This window comes from Chionomys nivalis, chromosome 2 (assembly GCF_950005125.1).
Source record: "Chionomys nivalis chromosome 2, mChiNiv1.1, whole genome shotgun sequence".
Classification (NCBI taxonomy): domain Eukaryota; kingdom Metazoa; phylum Chordata; class Mammalia; order Rodentia; family Cricetidae; genus Chionomys; species Chionomys nivalis.
This window is the reverse complement of record NC_080087.1, coordinates 58,178,306-58,197,571: the sequence shown is the minus strand read 5'-3', so window position 1 is coordinate 58,197,571 and position 19,266 is coordinate 58,178,306. Positions and strand designations below refer to the sequence as shown.

General features: G+C 41.6%; 1 protein-coding gene across 1 annotated transcript in view; it reads right to left on the bottom strand.

Annotated features, from left to right (window-relative positions):
• The window catches only part of Pdss2 (decaprenyl diphosphate synthase subunit 2), a 250,710-nt gene that overhangs the window by 164,202 nt on the left and 67,242 nt on the right, over positions 1-19,266 (bottom strand). Inside the window, exon 2 of the mRNA XM_057761660.1 lies at positions 4,287-4,421. Coding sequence (XP_057617643.1) covers positions 4,287-4,421 — 135 coding nt within the window. The remainder of the gene's footprint in view (positions 1-4,286; positions 4,422-19,266) is intronic.

The following is a 19,266-nucleotide window of genomic DNA, read 5'->3' as shown; positions in this document are numbered from 1 at the left end:
TGGTTAGATAGGTATTCTTCAAATCTTTCAGAGACCTTCAAAATATGGCATTTAAAATGTTTTAAGAACTTAGGACTTTTCATGACAATGAGAAACACATCTGCTCCTGCCAGCACCAATCTACTTCCAAAGGAAGATGGGTATCAAAGAGGCTACTTATGGAGTTTGTTAGCCATTTGCACAAGAAACTGCTCTTGACTGGACTGCTTCACGTTATGCTGTATGAACTGGACATGCAGGACCCAGAGAAATGACTGCTGAACTTGCCTAAAGGTGAGACAGTTCTTCGGGGTTTCTGTTTCATGAAAGTCTCTGCCAGATATTCTGCAGGACACAGAAGAAAGCAACTAATGGACTTTGCCATTACAAGACAAAACAGATCTTCAAATTTCCTGCTTCATAAAAAAGTCTTCTGGATACTATGGGCCTATAGGCTAAAGATTAGATGCTCCAACAATACAGAAAAACTTTGGGTTCTGTCCAGGCAGCGAGATGTCTCTGTCAATTCTAGAGTTTTGGAAGTTGCTTACAATGCACTTCCTGTTTACTTAGGTAATATTATATCTTTCTGGAGTCTTTGATAGAGTTGAAGAATAGATAGCTGTAATTATAGATTTCCTTAGTCATGATAAAAGATAAAGTAGATATAAATGTTGTAACTATAATTAATTCTTGCTTGATACCTTTTTTGTTATATGTAATATTACTATGTTAAAGGTAAAAATCTTCCTTTTTACTCAGACAGAAAAGGGGAGGTGATGTGGGATTCCCCTCTGTATGCTGTGAATACTATTGGTTAATAAAGAATCTGTTTTGGTCAGTGGCTTAACAGAGTAGAGCTAGGAGGGAAAACTGAACTGAATGCTGGGAGAAAGAAAGCAGAGTCAGAGAGACGCCATGTAGCTGCCAGAGGGGAAATTTTGCAAGCTGCCAGCTGGAACCTTGCTGGCAGGCCACAAGCCTCGTGGTAAAATATAAAATAATAGAAATAGGCTAATTTAAGAGATAAGAGTGAGCTAAAAATATGCATAAGATAATAGGCCGAGCAGTGTTGGAATTAATACAGCTTCTGTGTGATGATTTCATGGTCTGGGTAGCCAGGAACAAACAAGTGGCCTCCTCCAACAAGTAAGCATCCACTTAAAGTGGACTTCCTTCATTGTGCTGACATGGATGAACAGGTGTGCTCTTCCAAAGAGTGGTTCAGAGACCACAACGTCTCCTTGAATGGGCTGCTAAGAGCATCTGCTTAACATGCAACACATTGCAAGATGCTTAGGACTAGGAAGTAGTGAATAACACTCCTAGAGATTTCTATCTATGATGTGAATTATTTAACATTTGAGGGCGGTGCTAACTTGGGAGCTTTTTAATTTATCTCCAAATTACTGGGATTACATTGTTGATATAATACTACTTTTGCTCAAACCCCATTACCTAGATTTCAGGCAGATAACCCAGTTAACTGCAAGAGAAGCTGGCAAGCAGCCTAGTGTATACTAGGAAGCACATTCAGTCTGCAGGTATTGTTTTGTCTTGTGAGATGGAGTCTCCTCTATAGCTTGGGCTAACTCTGAGCTCACTGTGTAGCACAGGTTGGTCTTAAACTCTCAAGTGCTAGGAGTCCTCGTGCCTCAGCTTTCGCTTTTCATGTTCCAGCTCATGTACCAGCACGTACAGTTTGTGGTTTGTTTTTAACTGCTAGCTACAAAAGAATAAATTGAGTTGGTTCTTACAGAACAATGAAGAAAGCTGAACGATTCAGAAAACCCACCTGGGCCTACTATGCTGGTACACACTAGTACTCCTCGCACTTGAGAGGCTGCGGCAGGAAGACCATGAACTCAGTAACACCCTACAATACAGCTAGTTTCAGGCCACCCTAAACTCCAAAGCAAGGCCATGCTACCAACATAATACTAACAGTAACAAAAACCACCTCAATTTTCTTAAATTAAACAATCATGATACATTAGAAAAATCTCAATTTAATTACAATATGTAGTGTATTTGGTACAAAAATATCTTTTATATACACAAAACAAAAGTATCTTATCATTAATAGAATAGAAAGTTTCAAGTTTTCTCATTATGGTTAAAGACATTTGCAAGTTTAGTTATTTTTTAATGAAACCTGAACCTAAGGACCAGACCATGATGGGCAGATGCTCAACCTCTGGTCCCTATCTCCAGCAGCAGTTATATTTTTTATTGGCCTTAGAATCAATTTTTAAAAAGTTAACATTGGTGAAATAAACTCTAAACCTGATATCTTGCTGGCAAAAGGATGTTTATAGCACATTTTTTTCAAATGTGGGTCTCTTGCCTTTTCCCCAACCAAACTTATTACATTGTAGCCTAAATTCTGTCTCTTAGCTATTATGTGATAAGTTTGCAGACACATTCACAGCACCAGTTATATCCTGAGGCCAAACAAAAAAGATCACCTAACTCACTTTGGGTCCCTTAGGTAATTTACTCAGGCCCCATTAGCTGACATCTAAGTCAAGCCAAAGAGGAAAAAAAACACCAACAATATAAACCCCAGTAGTTGGAGGTAAATTAAAAAGCTCCCAAATCAGTACTTCCCTCAAATGTTAAATAATTCACTGCGGCATTAAAGATACAGGCCTCCAGCAAAAGTTACACTTGAATAATTAAGGAAGCAGGAGACAAACAAATTGACTTCAGTGGTACAGAAACAAATTGGTGGCTTCTCAAATGCCTACGCCAAAATTACTTTTTTACATTAGCAAGTGTGTAAAACACCCAGACAACTGATATAGAAAGTAGCCTGGAATTATATGTCTAAACATAATTGAGATTCTACATGCTCAAGTATTACATCTGTTTAGATTATTTGAAAAGATTTCTAGTTTTTTGAGACAAAGTTTCATGCTGTAGCTCAGGCAGGCCTCCAATGGGATCCTCCTGTCTCAGTATACTAAGTGTTGGGACTGCAGGTATGTGTTCCTATGTACAGCTTCATCTGGAAGGTTTCTCTGTGCTGAAGGGCATCTATTCTCTTAAAACTCTGCTCAGACTGCTCAGACTCTGTATGGCGAGGATAAACAATATAGTTGTTTCAGAGGGTATTAAGAAAGTAGAAACCTGAGCAAACACCATAGGGTAGGCACGTACAAATGGATAGGCACCCCTGAATTACAGAACCCCTTCTATCTAGAATAAAAGCAGGATTTCAACCCAACTTTGTCACCTCCTATCCAGGAGATTTTTGATAAATTGTAACTTTGGAATGGTTATCTCTTCTGTAACCTTAGAATGATTCACTTATGAACAACTCTTACCTGTAGAGTGGCACTTTAAAAAGGCTCTGAGAAACAATAAAGCATAGCTGACGTTCATCTTATACACATGTACAGTTATCTAGACGTCCAAGCAGACAGCTGACAACAGGGCAGGATCAAAGTCAGGAAGCAGAAAAGCAATGGGATTCTGGACAGGATGGAGATGTGTGAGCCATTTACTTTGCACTGCCAATGTGTTGCTAATAATCATTCTAAACCTTTGTGTATTTCCTCTTGTAATCTCAGCTAAACTTGGTCAAGAGTTTCCTATAAAATGTGTAAGGTAAAGTTCTGAGCTCTAACACAGAAGCAATGTGGAGAAGACAGATACACATCTAAGCAGTTTTCACTTGCAAGCTTGTCCGACATTCTTACCAGAGGATCTTAGGGGAACAGACCGATTTAATATCTAGACTAATGTACAAGAGAAATGAACTTGGAAGAGAGAAGATAGGTGGACAATGAAATTGGGAGACAAGTGATCTAGAGGCTGAATTTCCTGCATTTGCTGCACGTAACATGAGAAAATGTTTCAGGGTTTTGGGATTTGTTTTCTTAAGAGTAGACAACTCTTCTAGCAGTATTAGAAAGATCAAACGAGTAACTCACAAAATGATCAGTAACCTAACAATATAAACATAAATCAATTTAAAGTAAACAGAAACTGATTAATCCCAGGATACCCCTTCTACTGAAAATACTTAGATTTAAAAATAAAATAAAAAAGGAGAAAGGTCCACCAAACGATGCTGCTGTAATGTGCACACCACCGTGTGTGGATGTGGAGATGGGAGAATGCTTTTGGGAGTCACTTGTTAGGTCCTTGGGTACCAAATGAGGTCATCAAGCTTATCAAACAGGAACTTTTACTGCTGAGCCACCTCAGGGGCCCCAACTCTATTTTTACTTGATTTAGAATCAAAATGACTAGGGCTGAACAGTAGCTCACAATCCAGAGAGCAATGCCAGAATACTTACCACGAGTATATCCCACTGACCATGTCGTAGTTCTGGCTTGAGGAGTTCTCCGTGCTGGGCCCTGCTGCTTTGGAGATGAGCAGTACCACCAGGCCCCTCAGCTGGAGGTTATGCCGGCTGTCGTGCACAAGGCCCCTGGTAATGAAGAGAGAAGAGGATGAACTTACTCGGTCATGAGTGGGCAGCTCAAGCTAGAGGATGGCTACAACAGTGCTCAAATTTCTAAGACAGAACAATGGGACTTTTGTCTAAAATAAAGAAAATTGTAGGAGGGAAGAATAATGTGCAGAAGCAACAAGCTCAGTAGACAACTGGAGAATTTAATACATTTGTTTTTTGTTTTTTTGTTTGTTTTTTGAGACAGGGTTTCTCTGTAGCTTTGGAGCCTGTCTTGGAACTAGCTCTTGTAGCCCAGACTGGCCTCAAAGTCATAGAGATCCACTGGCCTCTGCCTCCCAAGTGCTGGGATTAAAGGCGTGCACCACCACCCCACTCTTAACAAGTTTTTAAAGTGACACTCTAATTGTGGGCTTGGTAATACGGTTCCCTTTCCTTCTGGGTCCTCCCACTGGCTAACCACTCACTTACACTCTCATTTTTATTCCTGGCACCAGACTGGAGCCCGTGGCTTTCTGAATGCTCCACAAGCTCTCTATCAAAGCACTACACTCCAAGCTCTCCTGCACAAACAAAATTTGCTTTGTCAGAAAAGTATGCTTAAACCTGCTAAGTCACACTCCAGCAGTGGGATCCAGGCAAGGTCTTCATCATTCACCAGTTCTATGATGCAGAGGCTATCATCCTGCTCCACTAAACCAGAGCAATAGCTCTCCATTCTAGTTATGAATGGATGGGCGACGGGAATAAAGAATGGAATCCTGGTAGCACGTGACAGGAAGCTTTCCAGAAGCTGCTTTCTCTTTGTTCCTGCAACCTTAGTGCTAATCTTACTATAACCCAGGTCATCGTGGGAAACTTTGACCTTAGTCCTCTATTAAAGAGGGAAATTGGAAAGCTGAACCATATCCAGAAGCTGGCAAAATCAAAGAGGTCACAAAAATCTTGAGTTTTGAAGCATTTCTACTTCAGATTGAGGATCCTCAACCAGTTTAAAGTCTATGCAAATACTTCCAAATCTGAAAGACTCTGAAATTGGAATCATTTCTGGTCCCCAGCATTTTGATAGGTGATACTCAGCCTGGACTGTCACATGTGTAGCTCTCAGGGAGGAAATGGTGACACTGGTGTTCTCAGTGTCAGGAAAAGTAGCTGGAGGAGCAGGGCCGGAGTGTATGTGAGGAAGAGTGTTCTGGAGAGAGTAATGGTGTGAGGCGAGTCAGAAAACATGGCTGAAATAGTCTGTGGGGAGGAGTTAGAGAAAGAACACATGAGCTTACACTGCTCACTTGAAAGGCTTCCGTAGGGAGATGAAACGGTTGGACAGACTTTGACACTAAGAAACCTCAGCAGCCTCTGGTGATGCCTAACTCTTGTTACTAGAAATGTCTGAGGTGACACAGAAGCATGGGCTATTTGACATCTGTGAGTTTTCCTTACTCTGTGACCGACTAACTTCACTTTATTACATTATTTGATACTCCACAAGTGGAGCAAATACAAAAGTGAGAAGCCCTTCACTGCTATCAGTGTTGACAATGAAAGCAATGCTTAGTATTATGTAACCCTCATCACTAAAACTCCGCAGAACTGCTGATATTTAGTTGATATAAACAAGTTTTATCACTCCTATATTCGCTCACCTAGTGAACCCCAAAACCTGCCACACGGGGCCCTAGGCTAGTACAAGTACTATAGCAAGCATAGCCAGTCATGGAGCTGAGGATCTAGCAGAAGAAATAGAAACAATCACTAATAAAATGTAAAATCACAATCATAATAAATGCTTCCAGGAACAAGAACAGGAGAGAGAGTATCATAAAAATTCATAAGAGAATTATCTACTTCAGAAAAGACAGGTTTCCTTGGGGAAGGAATGACAGAGCTGACATTCAAGGGAAGAACAGATGTAAAAGGAACATAAGAAGTGTAAAAAAAATGTGTTCATAGCTCAAGAATGACTTAGAGGCACATATAGGGACTAGACCATGCAGGGTCAATATTCTATGGCAAGAGGTTTGATCTTTACCCAAAGAACAATGGGAAGGTACTGCAGCATTAAGACAAGGGAAAAAAATGAAACAACAACAACAAAAAAATCTATCATTGTTGTAGAAAGACAACGTGGTGGTGGCGGCGGGCAGGGATGTAACCAAGTGGCATAGGGCATCTGAAGAAGTGGCTTTCGTGATACTCGGTGAGAATATTGGGCTAACTTAATGCACCCATCTAGAGATGGGTCAAACTACAATAACATTTTGATTCAATTCAAATAGATATTGCACCTTTTATAATCCTAGAAAATCACTTAATATAAATATATAACCAATTTAAAATTCTATTAATTCTGAAGAGTCTGTAAATTACACTTGGGGGTAAAACCAGAAGCAAACCAAGCAAACAAACAAGAAACCCAACCCATTCTGCAATGGGCTGGCCTGAAATTCATTGGTTAGCCCCGATGGGGCTTTGACCTGAGGCAATTCTCTTGCCCCTGTCTTTCAAGTGCTGCAATTACAGGTGTGAGCTCCCATGCCTCCTGTGAACTGAGCAGAGTGAGGAGGACTGCAGTCCTGGTAGGTGGGCTGAGAAGATGAAGCTCCGGGCCAGGCAGCCACCACACATTACAAGGCTGGCTCAGTCCTGCTGCACCATCACAACTTTCCACAGCTATTAACATACTTCCCTTCCTTAATGCAATCCTGTACCTCAAGCTCTCAAATCACTGCTGTGCAGTTTTAAAAAAATATGTCCTCTTAAATTCTGTTTTAATACACATATGTCAAGCTAGAAGGACACGCAAAGAAACAGGAACTGTAAGGAGCAATGATGGGACACTCTTAATCATATAAAGAACAGAGGAGAAAAGCAGTAGAATAACAGGTGACAGTACAGAGAAAGCTTCCTGCTAGAGGTGGTCCTCAAACCCAGACAGAAAGATGCTCGAGTTTTCTTGAGTAGAGAATGGGAAGACAGGGAGGCTGGGGCTCAATTATAGCGAGGAAGGAACAAAAAGCAGGAGAAGTGGGTACAAGAAGGGGGAGAGTAGGAACAGGTTCAGAAGCTGTGGGACTATGCACTTAGGCACGGTACCCTCGTAAAAGAGATAGCCAAAGAATGAAGTGCCTTGGAACTCAGGTGTAGTCTGGACTTGTGCAAGTAATCTGGGGGTTTGGACAGTTTGTCAGTAAGATAGGAATGCAATTAGCACTAAAGACTAAAATCATTCCCTGGGCCTAATCCCACAGTTATGTTGGGTACAGAGGAAATGAGAGGGAAGACCAGTAAGGAGGCACCTCATCCGGAAGCTGGGGGAGAGATAATGAGGGCTTCAATTAGGACTACGGTAACAGGAATGAAGAATTGCTAAAAGATGACAGCAGCATGGAGGTGGCAATGGTAGTAGCACCCACTGACCGGATGAAAGAGACACAGGGAGAGAAGAGAAGAACAAAGGAAAGGCAGTAGATGAATTTGAGTCAAACCTGTTTGTTAAAAAGTAATGATGCTATACTTAGGAGAGATTGGAAATAAATCTGAGAGGGAATTGATGTGTTTAATTTTTGACATGTTAATTTTGAATGCAAGGAAAATTTCCAGATGGATATGACCCATGGGGAGTTAGAAGTGCTGTGGGTATAGATTAGATTAGCAGGCTTCTTCATGGAGATGCTGTGGGTATAGATTAGCAGGCTTCTTCATGGAGATGATGGCTGCAACAGGAGAAATTGATGGATGAAGGTGTTGTGGAGGAAAAGAGAAGGTAAGAAAAGGGAAAAATAGCAAAGAGCTAAGAAGAGGAAAAAAGCCAGGTATGTTGGTACATCCAAAAAATTCTATTTTCTTTCTTCCTTTCTCTTCCTTCCTTCCTTCCTTCCTTCCTTCCTTCCTTCCTTCCTTCCTTCCTTCCTTCCTTCCTCCCTCCCTCCCTCCCTCCCTCCCTCTCTCTCTCTCTCTCTTTCTTCTTTTTTTGAGACAGTGTCTCTCTACATAACCACATAACCCTGAATGTCCTGGAATACACTCTATAGTCCAGGCTGGCTTCCAACTCAAAGATTCACCTGCCTCTGCCTCCAGACCTCTGTACTAGAAATTCTAACATGCAGGACGGTTGAGGGTTTGTTGCAAGCCCAGGCTACATAGTGAGTTCAAGGCTAGTTCTGGGCTAAAAAGCAAGACTTGTCTCAAGAAACTATCTATCTACCTACTTACATACACACATGGAAATGAAATCTTGGGAATTCCAAAGTTTAGGAGACTTGGGAAGAATCACTAACCAATCTGAAAGAATGCACTCTACCCACAAATAAAACTCTCCAAGACATGGATAAAGAAGTATACACACACTAATGGTGGGAACAGAGGACTGGAATCGTGTAGTGTAAAGAAACTAAAGACCAGTGGCTGCTTTTCAAAACACACTGTGCTGTACTGACTAGTTTTCTGTTAACCCAACACAAGCTACAGTAATTTTGGGAAGAAGAAACCTCAATGGAGAAAATGCCCCCACCAGACAGGTCTATGGTTAAGCCTATGGTGCGTTTTCTTGATTGATGATAGATGTGGGAGAACCCAGCCCACTGAGGGCAGTGCTACTCCTGGGCTGGTGTTCCTGGGTGCTGTGAGAAAGCAAGCTGAGCAAGTCTATAAGAAGCACTCCTCCATGGGCACTGCATAAGCTCCTGTCTCCAGGTTCCTGCTCTGACTTCTCTGGATGCTGGACTACAAGGTATAAGACTAAATAAACCCTATCTTCCTCAAGTTGCTTTTGACCATAGTGTCTTATTACAGCAATAGAAAGCCTAAGGAACATACACTTTCCTTTTAAATATTATTTGTGTGAGGGGTAGGTGGACAAGAACTTATGCTATGCAAGCGTGAGTTCGCAAATACAAAGGCATGAATGTGGACATCTGATAACAGCTTGCAGAAACCAGCTCTCTTCTTCCACTATGACATAGTGACATATGACATATGTGGGTCACAGGGATCAAACTTGGGTCATCGGGTTTGGCAGAACGGCTTGCCTTTACCCCTTGGGCCATCTCACCAGCCCAGTGGTTGCCTATTTTAAGAGTTTTGGGGGGTACTTATTATAAACCTCTAGTTCAGCATTTTACACACTAAGTAATAAAAATGATTAACAACAATGACACGGACAGCAGCTATAACATACTGTGAAGCAAGAACCAGCTGTCTCCTCACAAAAACCACACCAAGTCATCTCAGTAACATCCCTTTATGAATGAGGAAAATTAGCAAGGAGGCTTATAAAAGTTTAATAATTACTGGCCACATTAGTCCATTCATAATGGAAGTGCCAAGACTTAATTAAACAGGATTTGGGCTAGCAAGCCCAGAGACAACTATGCAAAGATTTCAGCTGGCCATCCCTGTCACAAGCCTATATGAATTCTAGAAGATTCAGCAACCATTCACATCTACAAGTATTTCTCATAGTGGTTTAACACAGGTATTGTTGTGACCGGTGACTGATCCAAAACACAAGCAAGCCCCTACAGCGTCTCAACCTGGGGGTTGAACAACCCTTTCACAGGGGTTGAATATCAGACATCCTGAATATCAGATATTTACATTAATATTCTTTTTTTTTTTCTTTTGGTTTTTTGAGGCAGGGTTTCTCTGTGGCTTTGGAGCCTGTCCTGGAACTAGCTCTTGTAGACCAGGCTGGTCTCAAACTCACAGAGATCCGCCTGCCTCTGCCTCCCGAGTGCTGGGATTAAAGGCATGCGCCACCACCGCCCGGCTACATTAATATTCTTAACACTGGTAAAATTAAGTTATGAAATAAATTTATGGTTGGGGATCATCACAACATGAGGAACTGTATTAAAGGGCCACAGCATTAGGAAGGTTGAGAACCACTGCTCCATGGCTCTAACTAGTGCTAAAAGACAAGGTTGTGATTAGTCCAAACAGATGGCTGTGATTGGTCCAAACACAGAGTCCTCAGGTGCAGGGATCAGCTGGAAATATACTCCCCTATGCTGCCTACTCTGGTCTGGTAACAGCAGAGAGCTCCTGTTGTTGATGGTGGCCGAGTTGTAGGAGGGGCTCTGGGCAGCCAGCTGTCTGATGGCTGAAGCAGCTGAAGCAGCTGAATTGCTCAGAGTGACCAGGGCAGCAGAGAAGACAGGCAGAAAGATGGCAGAAGGCAGAGAACTGACACTACAGATGGAGAAAAGGCTGTAGGAGCCACAGGTCTGGTCACCATAAGCTGTCAAGTCTTCAGTGTCTAGGGTCAGTACTGAGAGTTGCAGTACTGTCCACTGCCAAAGGTTGAAGAATCTCAATGCCTAGACCTGCCTGGGAGCCACAATGCCACACACAGGGAAGGTCTGAGAAACCGTGATTTCCCAGGCCTAGGAAGAGCTCATATTCATAGGACCAAAGGTCCCCTTATCCGAGGCTTGCTGAAGGTCTTGACACTAGGGGCTGCACTTGCTGATGCTTCAGCCCGCCCATGGCTGCCACTCTTCTGCTGCTGAACAGTGGGGGAAACTACAGCTGGCCGAGACCAGCACTTGAAGAACTCCCTGCTGGCCCATGATTCTATGCAGGTAGAGCAAAAGAGCCCTGAAAAGCTATATTACCAGGTGATTGGTAATATTATATAATATATAATAATATATATTAATATAGCCATTCCATATTACCAATCAGTTAGTATTATAGCCATTCCACTCTGAAGTCCTGAGTCTGTCTTCCTAAATTAATGACCCCTTTAAAAGTGATAGTCACACACAGACTAAAAGTCTCAACACATTCTAACAAACATGTTGTGCTGTGTTATTTGAATACTATGTTAATGAAGTCACCACCAAAAATGGGCCACAGCACAGGGCCTATTCCTTAAGTTCTACAGAGAAGTGACCACATGTCTCTGTGCCTTCTTTTTCCACCTGAAAGAAGTGACTGACATCACTGTCACCTCAGTGCCCTCCCTCACTCTGAAGAGAAGGTGGAGGTACTGTTAGATGAAAGGCCATGGTAGGACCAGAACTAGAACACAGTAAAACCTTTTTCTTTGAAAAGAATGGTTATCTATCTTTATTATTGTAAATTATGTGTACGTGGTGTCTGTGAGTGCAGGGGCCTGCACTGGCCAGAGGCACTGGGAGTCTCTGGAATGGAAATTACAGACAGTTATATACTTCCTGACATGGGTGTTGGAACTGAACTCAGGACCTCTGAACTCAGGACTCACTCTTAACCACTGAGTCATCTCTCCAGCCCTATGGTAAGATCTGTTTAAGATGTATGTTTAAGAGTTCAGAATTCTAGGCTGGTAAGATTGTACTTGCAGTCAAGCCTGACGACCTGAATTCAATCCCCAGAACTCAAATGGTGGAAGGAGAGAACAGACTCTTAAAACTTGTCCAGCAAATCCCAGGCTTTACAGGCCAACAGCCTGGCATACTTGGCCAGTCCAGTGAGAAACCCTGACTCAAAAAAAAAAAAAAAAAAGGTAGATGCCACCCAAAGTTGCCCTCTTGCCTCTTGCCTCCACAAGAACACACACACACACAAAGAAACCACAGAAGGACTGTTATCATTTAATAGACTCAAAGTTCCCTCTCTGTAAAAAGGTGGCAAAGAATAACGTGCCAAAACCTAGAAACTGATTATGTCTTACTATTCATTACCCATCCAGAAAAATATAAATGGTGGATGCCAAATTCTAACAAACATGAGGTTAGGTTGATTTACAAGACTCCTAATAATGCTCATAACTATGTCCCCAGCTAACACAGAAATTACACACACTACTGACGCACCAAGACTGAGCGGAGTCCTGGGAATACTCTCAGCTTTTCCTACCTTCGGGGATTTTGTTGGTTTGTTTGCTGATAGAATTTGTGACCAACTAATGAACTACAACTGCAGTTTTAAAATCATAGAATGTAATATGTAGATTAAAAGAATTGGGAATGGTATAAATTTAATTAAGTAAGAACGAGCCAGCTGTGGTTGCACACCCCTGTAACTCCAGCATTCCGCACGCCAAAGCAGAACTGCTTGTTTTTCAGACCGCGGGCCTTCAGGAGTCTTTGGATTTATTTATTTACTTTCCGTGTGTGTGTGTGTGTGTGTGTGTGTGTGTGTGTGTGTGTGCATGGCATGCATACATGTGGAGGGGCAACTTGTGGGAATCAGTTTTCTCCTTCCACCAGGTGAGCCCTAGGGATGAAATTCATCAGACCTGACTGCAAAAACCTTTACACATTAAGCCCTGGTTCTCTTTGGTTTTGGAGACAGAGTTCTACTGTGTAGCCCAAGATAGTCTTGGACTTGACTTAGTGGCTGGGATTGCAGGCATATGCCAACCTTGTCACAATTCATTTCACAATAGGCAACACACAGAAAGAAGCTCTGGGACATCTGTGGTCAAGATTTCTGTGTTCTGCATTATTCTATGTGTTTGAAATATTTTTTTAAATGTTAGAAAGAACATGTTATCAAGCAGAAACAAGTATTAACTGACAGGTGAATGTTTTATTTTCCTAGTTGTCTTATTTAAGTCTGGAGGAAAAAAAAACAAAATACAAAAAACTCCCCACTAAGCCCTGTACTTTAAAGACAACAGAATGTTTTTAAAGGCAGTGAGTTTTTCGATTTGAAGAAACAGAACAGATGATTCCTTAGAGACCTGTACCAAGTGTTTTAATTTTCTAAGATTTAGACATAGAGCCACAGCTTAAATGGGATCAAAGAAGTCTCTCTCTCTCTCTCTCTCTCTCTCTCTCTCTCTCTCTCTCTCTCTCTCTCTCTCTCACACACACACACACACACACACACACACACATACACACGCACACGCGTGCGCGCGCGCACACACACACTTAGCAATTTGATGACAATTATTCAGTTATAAAAAAATTTAACACTCATGAAAATAGTTTTAAACTACTGTAATTTGAGAGTCACTAAAAATAGCCTAGATGTCGCAGCCTAGACGTGTAAAATTAGCAGAAAAGCTAGAGGTTAATTTCCATTGACAAAATGACCCAAATCGAATTATCACTGCCGCCTCTACCCTATGACTAAATTGTCTTAGACTTGGAACAATTTTAGGGCCTGAGGTGACCAGCCTTTAGAATCTGGGTGTTATAGCTGCCACTGACATAGCTTGAGGGCCACATGCACATCCCACCTGAATTAAATCCCTAAGGGACGACAGTACCAAGAACAGCTTCACCAAGGCCTTCCTGATGCTACAATTAGATTTGATGGGCATGTGGCAGAAGACAGACACCTGGGGGAAAAAGAAAAGAGAAAGTGGCATGGTGAGTAGGAGAGGAAACCAAGCCAGGGGCTTTGCAGAAATGAGCACTGACCATCAGCGGCCTACAGAAATAATAAGTACAGACCAATGTCAAAAGTGATCTTCTTCACAGACAGACATGGCCCACCACCTTAACATTAGTCCTACAGCTGTAAAAAAACAAACAAACAAAAAAAAAAAACAAAGATGTAACTAAATATTTTTTAAAAATACTAACGGGATGAAATGAAGCAATTAAAGAACAATCTTTGGCTACACTGGAAACTGTTCAATGATCTCATAGAACAACTGCTATGGATAAATCTGCGTTGCTCACATCGTAAGACACCAACTCAGTGTTGCGGCAAGGGGTCAGAAAGATGGAGGTCGGATGGAATACAAGCATCACTGCATCCCACAGACACAGGGACAAGGCTAAGCACTGTGCATTACACTTCCCATGACCACAGTCTGTCTGTGCGGAGAATAAACCCAACATGTTTCCAAAGCACTTCGTGATTTCCTCCACACAAAGTATCAGTTACAATAGACTCCACCACTCAAATGAAAAAACCTAACTGCTCTCAGGTTAATCTGTCATTTTCTATGGTTTTACTTGGTCTCCTAGGTAGCTAGTTTTAATAATGACTACTACAAAAAGTAATGCATATTTGTTGCTAAGAAAATCAGTCTTCTTAGCTAATAAAGAAGTCCAATTATGCAAAATTGTGAAAATGTACTTGAACAAGGTAGACAGTCATACATTTAGTATTTACATAACATATTAAGCAGAGGAGAAAGCCAAATATAAAAACTACAACAGCAGATGGAGGAAGCCAGTGAACACCAGCAAGTTGGGAAAAATTGGTGATATAATTTACAGAGAAACAGATAATACCTCAAGGGCAAATTAGAAAGAGGTAAATAGCAATGAGAAGTGCAACAGATTTTAGCAAGAAAAATGTGTTTTCAAAAGTGGCTGGAAAAATAAGACAGAACAGTATTATTGCAATATTATGGTTCAGAAGAGTAAAATTTTAAAGGAAATCTCATTAATTTTTCCAAAATCAACACTAATTTAGGGTCAAGACTCCGAGACATAGGGGAATTAGAAGTGACAAGGATGGTGGGGTACAGATTACGTGTGTGCCTCTCCCATAAGAATTCCCACCAGAGAAAAGAACCTATGACTGACTGCCTGAGTTAAACCCATTAGCCCTTATAATCATGAATGTCGCCACCTAATTAACTTCAAGACCTTGTAGATATTTAAAACGGCCACCAATGGAGGTGGTAAAAGGAAAGAATTATCATGATAAGACCATCTCTCAAATTATGTGTCAATAGAAGAACACAATTCAATTTCCTAGAGTTTCATTTACATACTAGTTAATGAACAGGATGGCACCTGCTTAACAGAGAGCTGGTAATAATAAATTCTGCAAAGACATCCCAGTCAACTGACATGTCAGAAAACAGCAGCAGTTGCTCTGTCAAGAGACCGGGAGGACTCATCACCAACTTCCAGTAGGCAGACTTTCTCATTCAGCAGTGCCCACCAGCTTCCACATGTGCCCTCTCATCTGTGCTGGCCATCACCCCTATTCTGGGATAGGGGCACTAAAATTCACAGAGCTTGTCAGCTGCTATCAGCAGACACGCTATGTGTTTGTAACCATGCATCCTGGTTGTCTTCCTAGACTACAGTCACTGTAAGCATATTACAACACACAGACTTACCTACAGCTGTATCTTCAGTGTTTAGAACAGCGCCCTACACAAAGACCTTCAACTTTAATGGATTAATAATGTCTCCTGTCTAAAAGTATGTAACTGACAAGTGAGAGATCTGGGGTTCAATTTGATATCCGCCTCTGTAGTTCATATTCATCCAATACAGGGAGATAATGCATGGAGCAGAATTAAAACAAGAGGAAAACAGGGATGACGGCTTTAAATTAGGGCTTAAAAGTAATTTACTGACAAGAGATATACTTAAAAAATGAACTCATTTTTCCTGCATATTGCTTTGAAGTGTGTTTGGGTTCCAGGTCTGATGTGCTGAGAGCTGGACCTACAGAAGGGAGCAGCCTCTTCCTTAGATGGGGGAATGCTCAACAAGGCTCCCAGACAGGAGCAGCAGGGGAATGGAGGTTCTTAAACATGGCTACAGAAGCTTGAATAGCTCCAATCACACAGAGACCTAAAGAGTTACAGTATAGTAAAAGTGCTGTGCATTCTTGCTAGTTTAGCATTAAAAAAAAACAGGAGACCGACGCGCAGATGCGGCGGAAACCAGTGCGCAGACGCAGCGAATGCGGGATAGTCCAAGCATGAAACAGTGAAGTCCACACTGAGAGCAGATCGCCCCACTACAATTGAATCAAGTAGGTTTTTTGGGGCCTGGCCTGCAGAGTGGTAGGCCTTTTATTGGCGAGGTCCACTGGCAAACGGGGAGCATGGTCCTGTCCCTGAAGACCCTCCTGGGTGGGGAGAGTGTTTTTGACCAACTGCGGGACACAGGAAACGGAGCGGGGGCATTCCCCAACCCCCTTGACAGCCCCCCCCCCCCCGTTAGTCTGCAAGGGCTGGTCCCCTCTGCTGTGACCTCTCTCTCCCTGGCCCATCCCAGCTTGCGCCCAGGGGCCTCCTTCACTCTCCCTCCCTTCTGTGGGGCCGGGGGATCACCCAGTATAGCCTGTTTGGGCTCTGGGTTGGGAGCTCGGGACAGAGGGCAGCGGGAGTTTCTCTGTTTTGGTGGCTGGCCTGCAGACTGGTAGACCTTTTGTTGGCGAGGTCCCTGGTGAACGGGGAGCCTGGTCCTGTTCCTGAAGACCCTTCTGAGTGGTGAGAGGGATTTTGGCCCACGGTGGGAGCCAGGAAAGGGAGCGAGGGCATTTTGTAAGCGGGGCCCCTGGCCAGCAGGGAAACCTGATCCTGTTTTAAAAGACCCATTAGATAGCATCCATAGGAGGAGATGGGCAGGCGCCAAGGCAAGAATTCACCCAACAATCTGAAAAACAACATGAAAACACCAGAACCCAATGATCTTACAACACTAGGACTTGAACACCCTAACACAGAAGAAGTGGAAAAAATTGACTTTATGAAAGCAATACAGTCCCTTAAACAACATGTAAAAAACGCCCTTATAGAAATGGATGAGAAGTATAACAAAAAGTTTGAAGAAATGAGTAAATATGTAAATGATACCCTGGGAAACCAAGAAAAAATGATCAAATAGGTAATGGAAACAGTTCAAGAATTGAAAACTGAAATGGAAGCAAGGATAAAACCACAAACTGAGGACCAGCTGGATATAGAAAATCTAGGTCAACAAGCAAAGACTACAGAAACAAGCATAATCAATAGAATACAAGAGATAGAAGAAAGAATCTCAGATTCTGAGGACACCGTAGAGAAAATAAATGCTCTGATCAAAGAAAACAGCAAAGCCAACAAATTCTCATCACAAAACATTCAGGAAATATGGGACACAATAAAAAGACCAAACCTAAGAATAATAGGGATAGAAGAAGGAGAAGAGTCACAGCTCAAAGGCCCAGAAAATATTTTTAACAAAATTATGGAAGAAAACTTTCCCAACATAAAGAAAGATATTCCTTTGAATATTCAAGAAGCATACAGAACACCAAACAGACTGGATCAAAAAAAAATCCCCTCGCCATATAATAATCAAAACACAAAATATACAGATTAAAGAAAGAATATTAAGAGTTGCAAAGGAAAAAGAGCAAGTAACTTACACCTGACTTCTCTATGGAAACCATGAAAGCCAGAAGGTCCTGGATAGAGGTACTGCAGAAACTAAGAGACCATGGATGCAAGCACAAACTACTATACCCAGCCAAGCTATTGTTCACTATCAATGGAGAAAAAAAGCATTCCAGGATAAGAACAAATTTAAACAATACGTAGCCACAAATCCAGCCCTACAGAAAGTAATAGAAGGAAAATCACAACCCAAGGAATCCAACATTGCCAACACTGCCTACAATAACTCAGGCATCTAGCGACCCTTCACCATCACAACACAAAGAAGGGAGACACACAAACTCTACTACCAAAAACAATAAGAATAACAGGAGTAAACAACCACTGGTCATTAATATCACTTAATATTAATGGTCTCAATTCACCTATAAAAAGGCACAGGCTAAGAGATTGGATACGAAAACAGGATCCAACATTCTGCTGTTTGCAAGAAACACATTTCAACCACAAAGACAGGCATCTACTCAGAGTAAAGGGTTGGGAAAAGGTTTTTCAAGCAAATGGTGCTAAGAAAAAAGCAGGTGTGGCCACACTAATTTCTAACAAAACTGACTTCAAACTAAAATCAATCAGAAGAGATCGACAGGGACACCTTATACTCATAACAGGAACAATTCATCATGATGAAATCTCAGTCCTGAATATCTATACCCCTAATATAAAAGCACCCACTTATGTAAAAGAAATATTACTAGAACTCAAGGCAGACATCAAACCACACACATTAGTAGTAGGAGACTTCAACACACCTCTCTCACCAATGGGCAGGTCAATCAGACAGAAACCTAATAGAAAATTAAGAGAATTGTTGGAGGTAATGAAGCAAATGGACTTAACAGACATCTATAGAACACTCCACCCAAATAGGAAAGAATATACCCTCTTCTCTGCAGCTCATGGAACCTTCTCGAAAATTGACCACATACTCGGAAACAAAGGAAACCTCCACAGATACAAAAAAATATCAGTGTCCACCTATGTCTTATCAGATCACCACGGATTAAAGTTAGAAGACAACAACAATGCTACCCCCAGAAAGCCAACAAACTCATGGAAACTGAACAGTCAACTACTGAACCACACCTGGGTCAAGGAAGAAATTAAGAAAGAAATTAAAGTCTTCCTTGAATTTAATGAAAATAAAGAGACAACATACTCAAACCTATGGGACACGATGAAAGCAGTGCTAAGAGGAAAGTTCATAGCACTAAGTGCCCACTTAAAGAAAACGGAGAAAGCATACATTGGGGACATAACAGCACACCTGAAAGCGCTAGAAAAAAAAAGAAGCAGACACGCCCAGGAGGAGTAGAAGACTGGAAATAATCAAATTGAGGGCTGAAATAAACAAAATAGAAACATAGAAAACAGTTCAAAGAATCAATGAAACAAAAAGTTGGTTCTTGGAGAAAAATCAACAAGATCGACAAACCGCTATCCAAACTAATTAAACGACAGAGAGAAAATACGCAAATAAATAAGATCAGAAATGAAAAGGGGGACATAACCACAGACACAGAGGAAATTCAGAGAATCATTAGATCTTACTACAAAAGCCTGTATGCCACAAAACTGGAAAATGCAAAAGAAATGGACATTTTTTTAGATAAGTACCATATACCAAAGCTAAACCAAGAACAGGTGAACGATCTAAATAGACCTGTTAGTCACGAAGAATTAGAAACAGTTATCAAAAATCTCCCTTCCAAAAAAAGCCCAGGACCAGATGGTTTCAATGCAGAATTCTACCAGAACTTCCAAGAAGAGCTAATACCTATACTC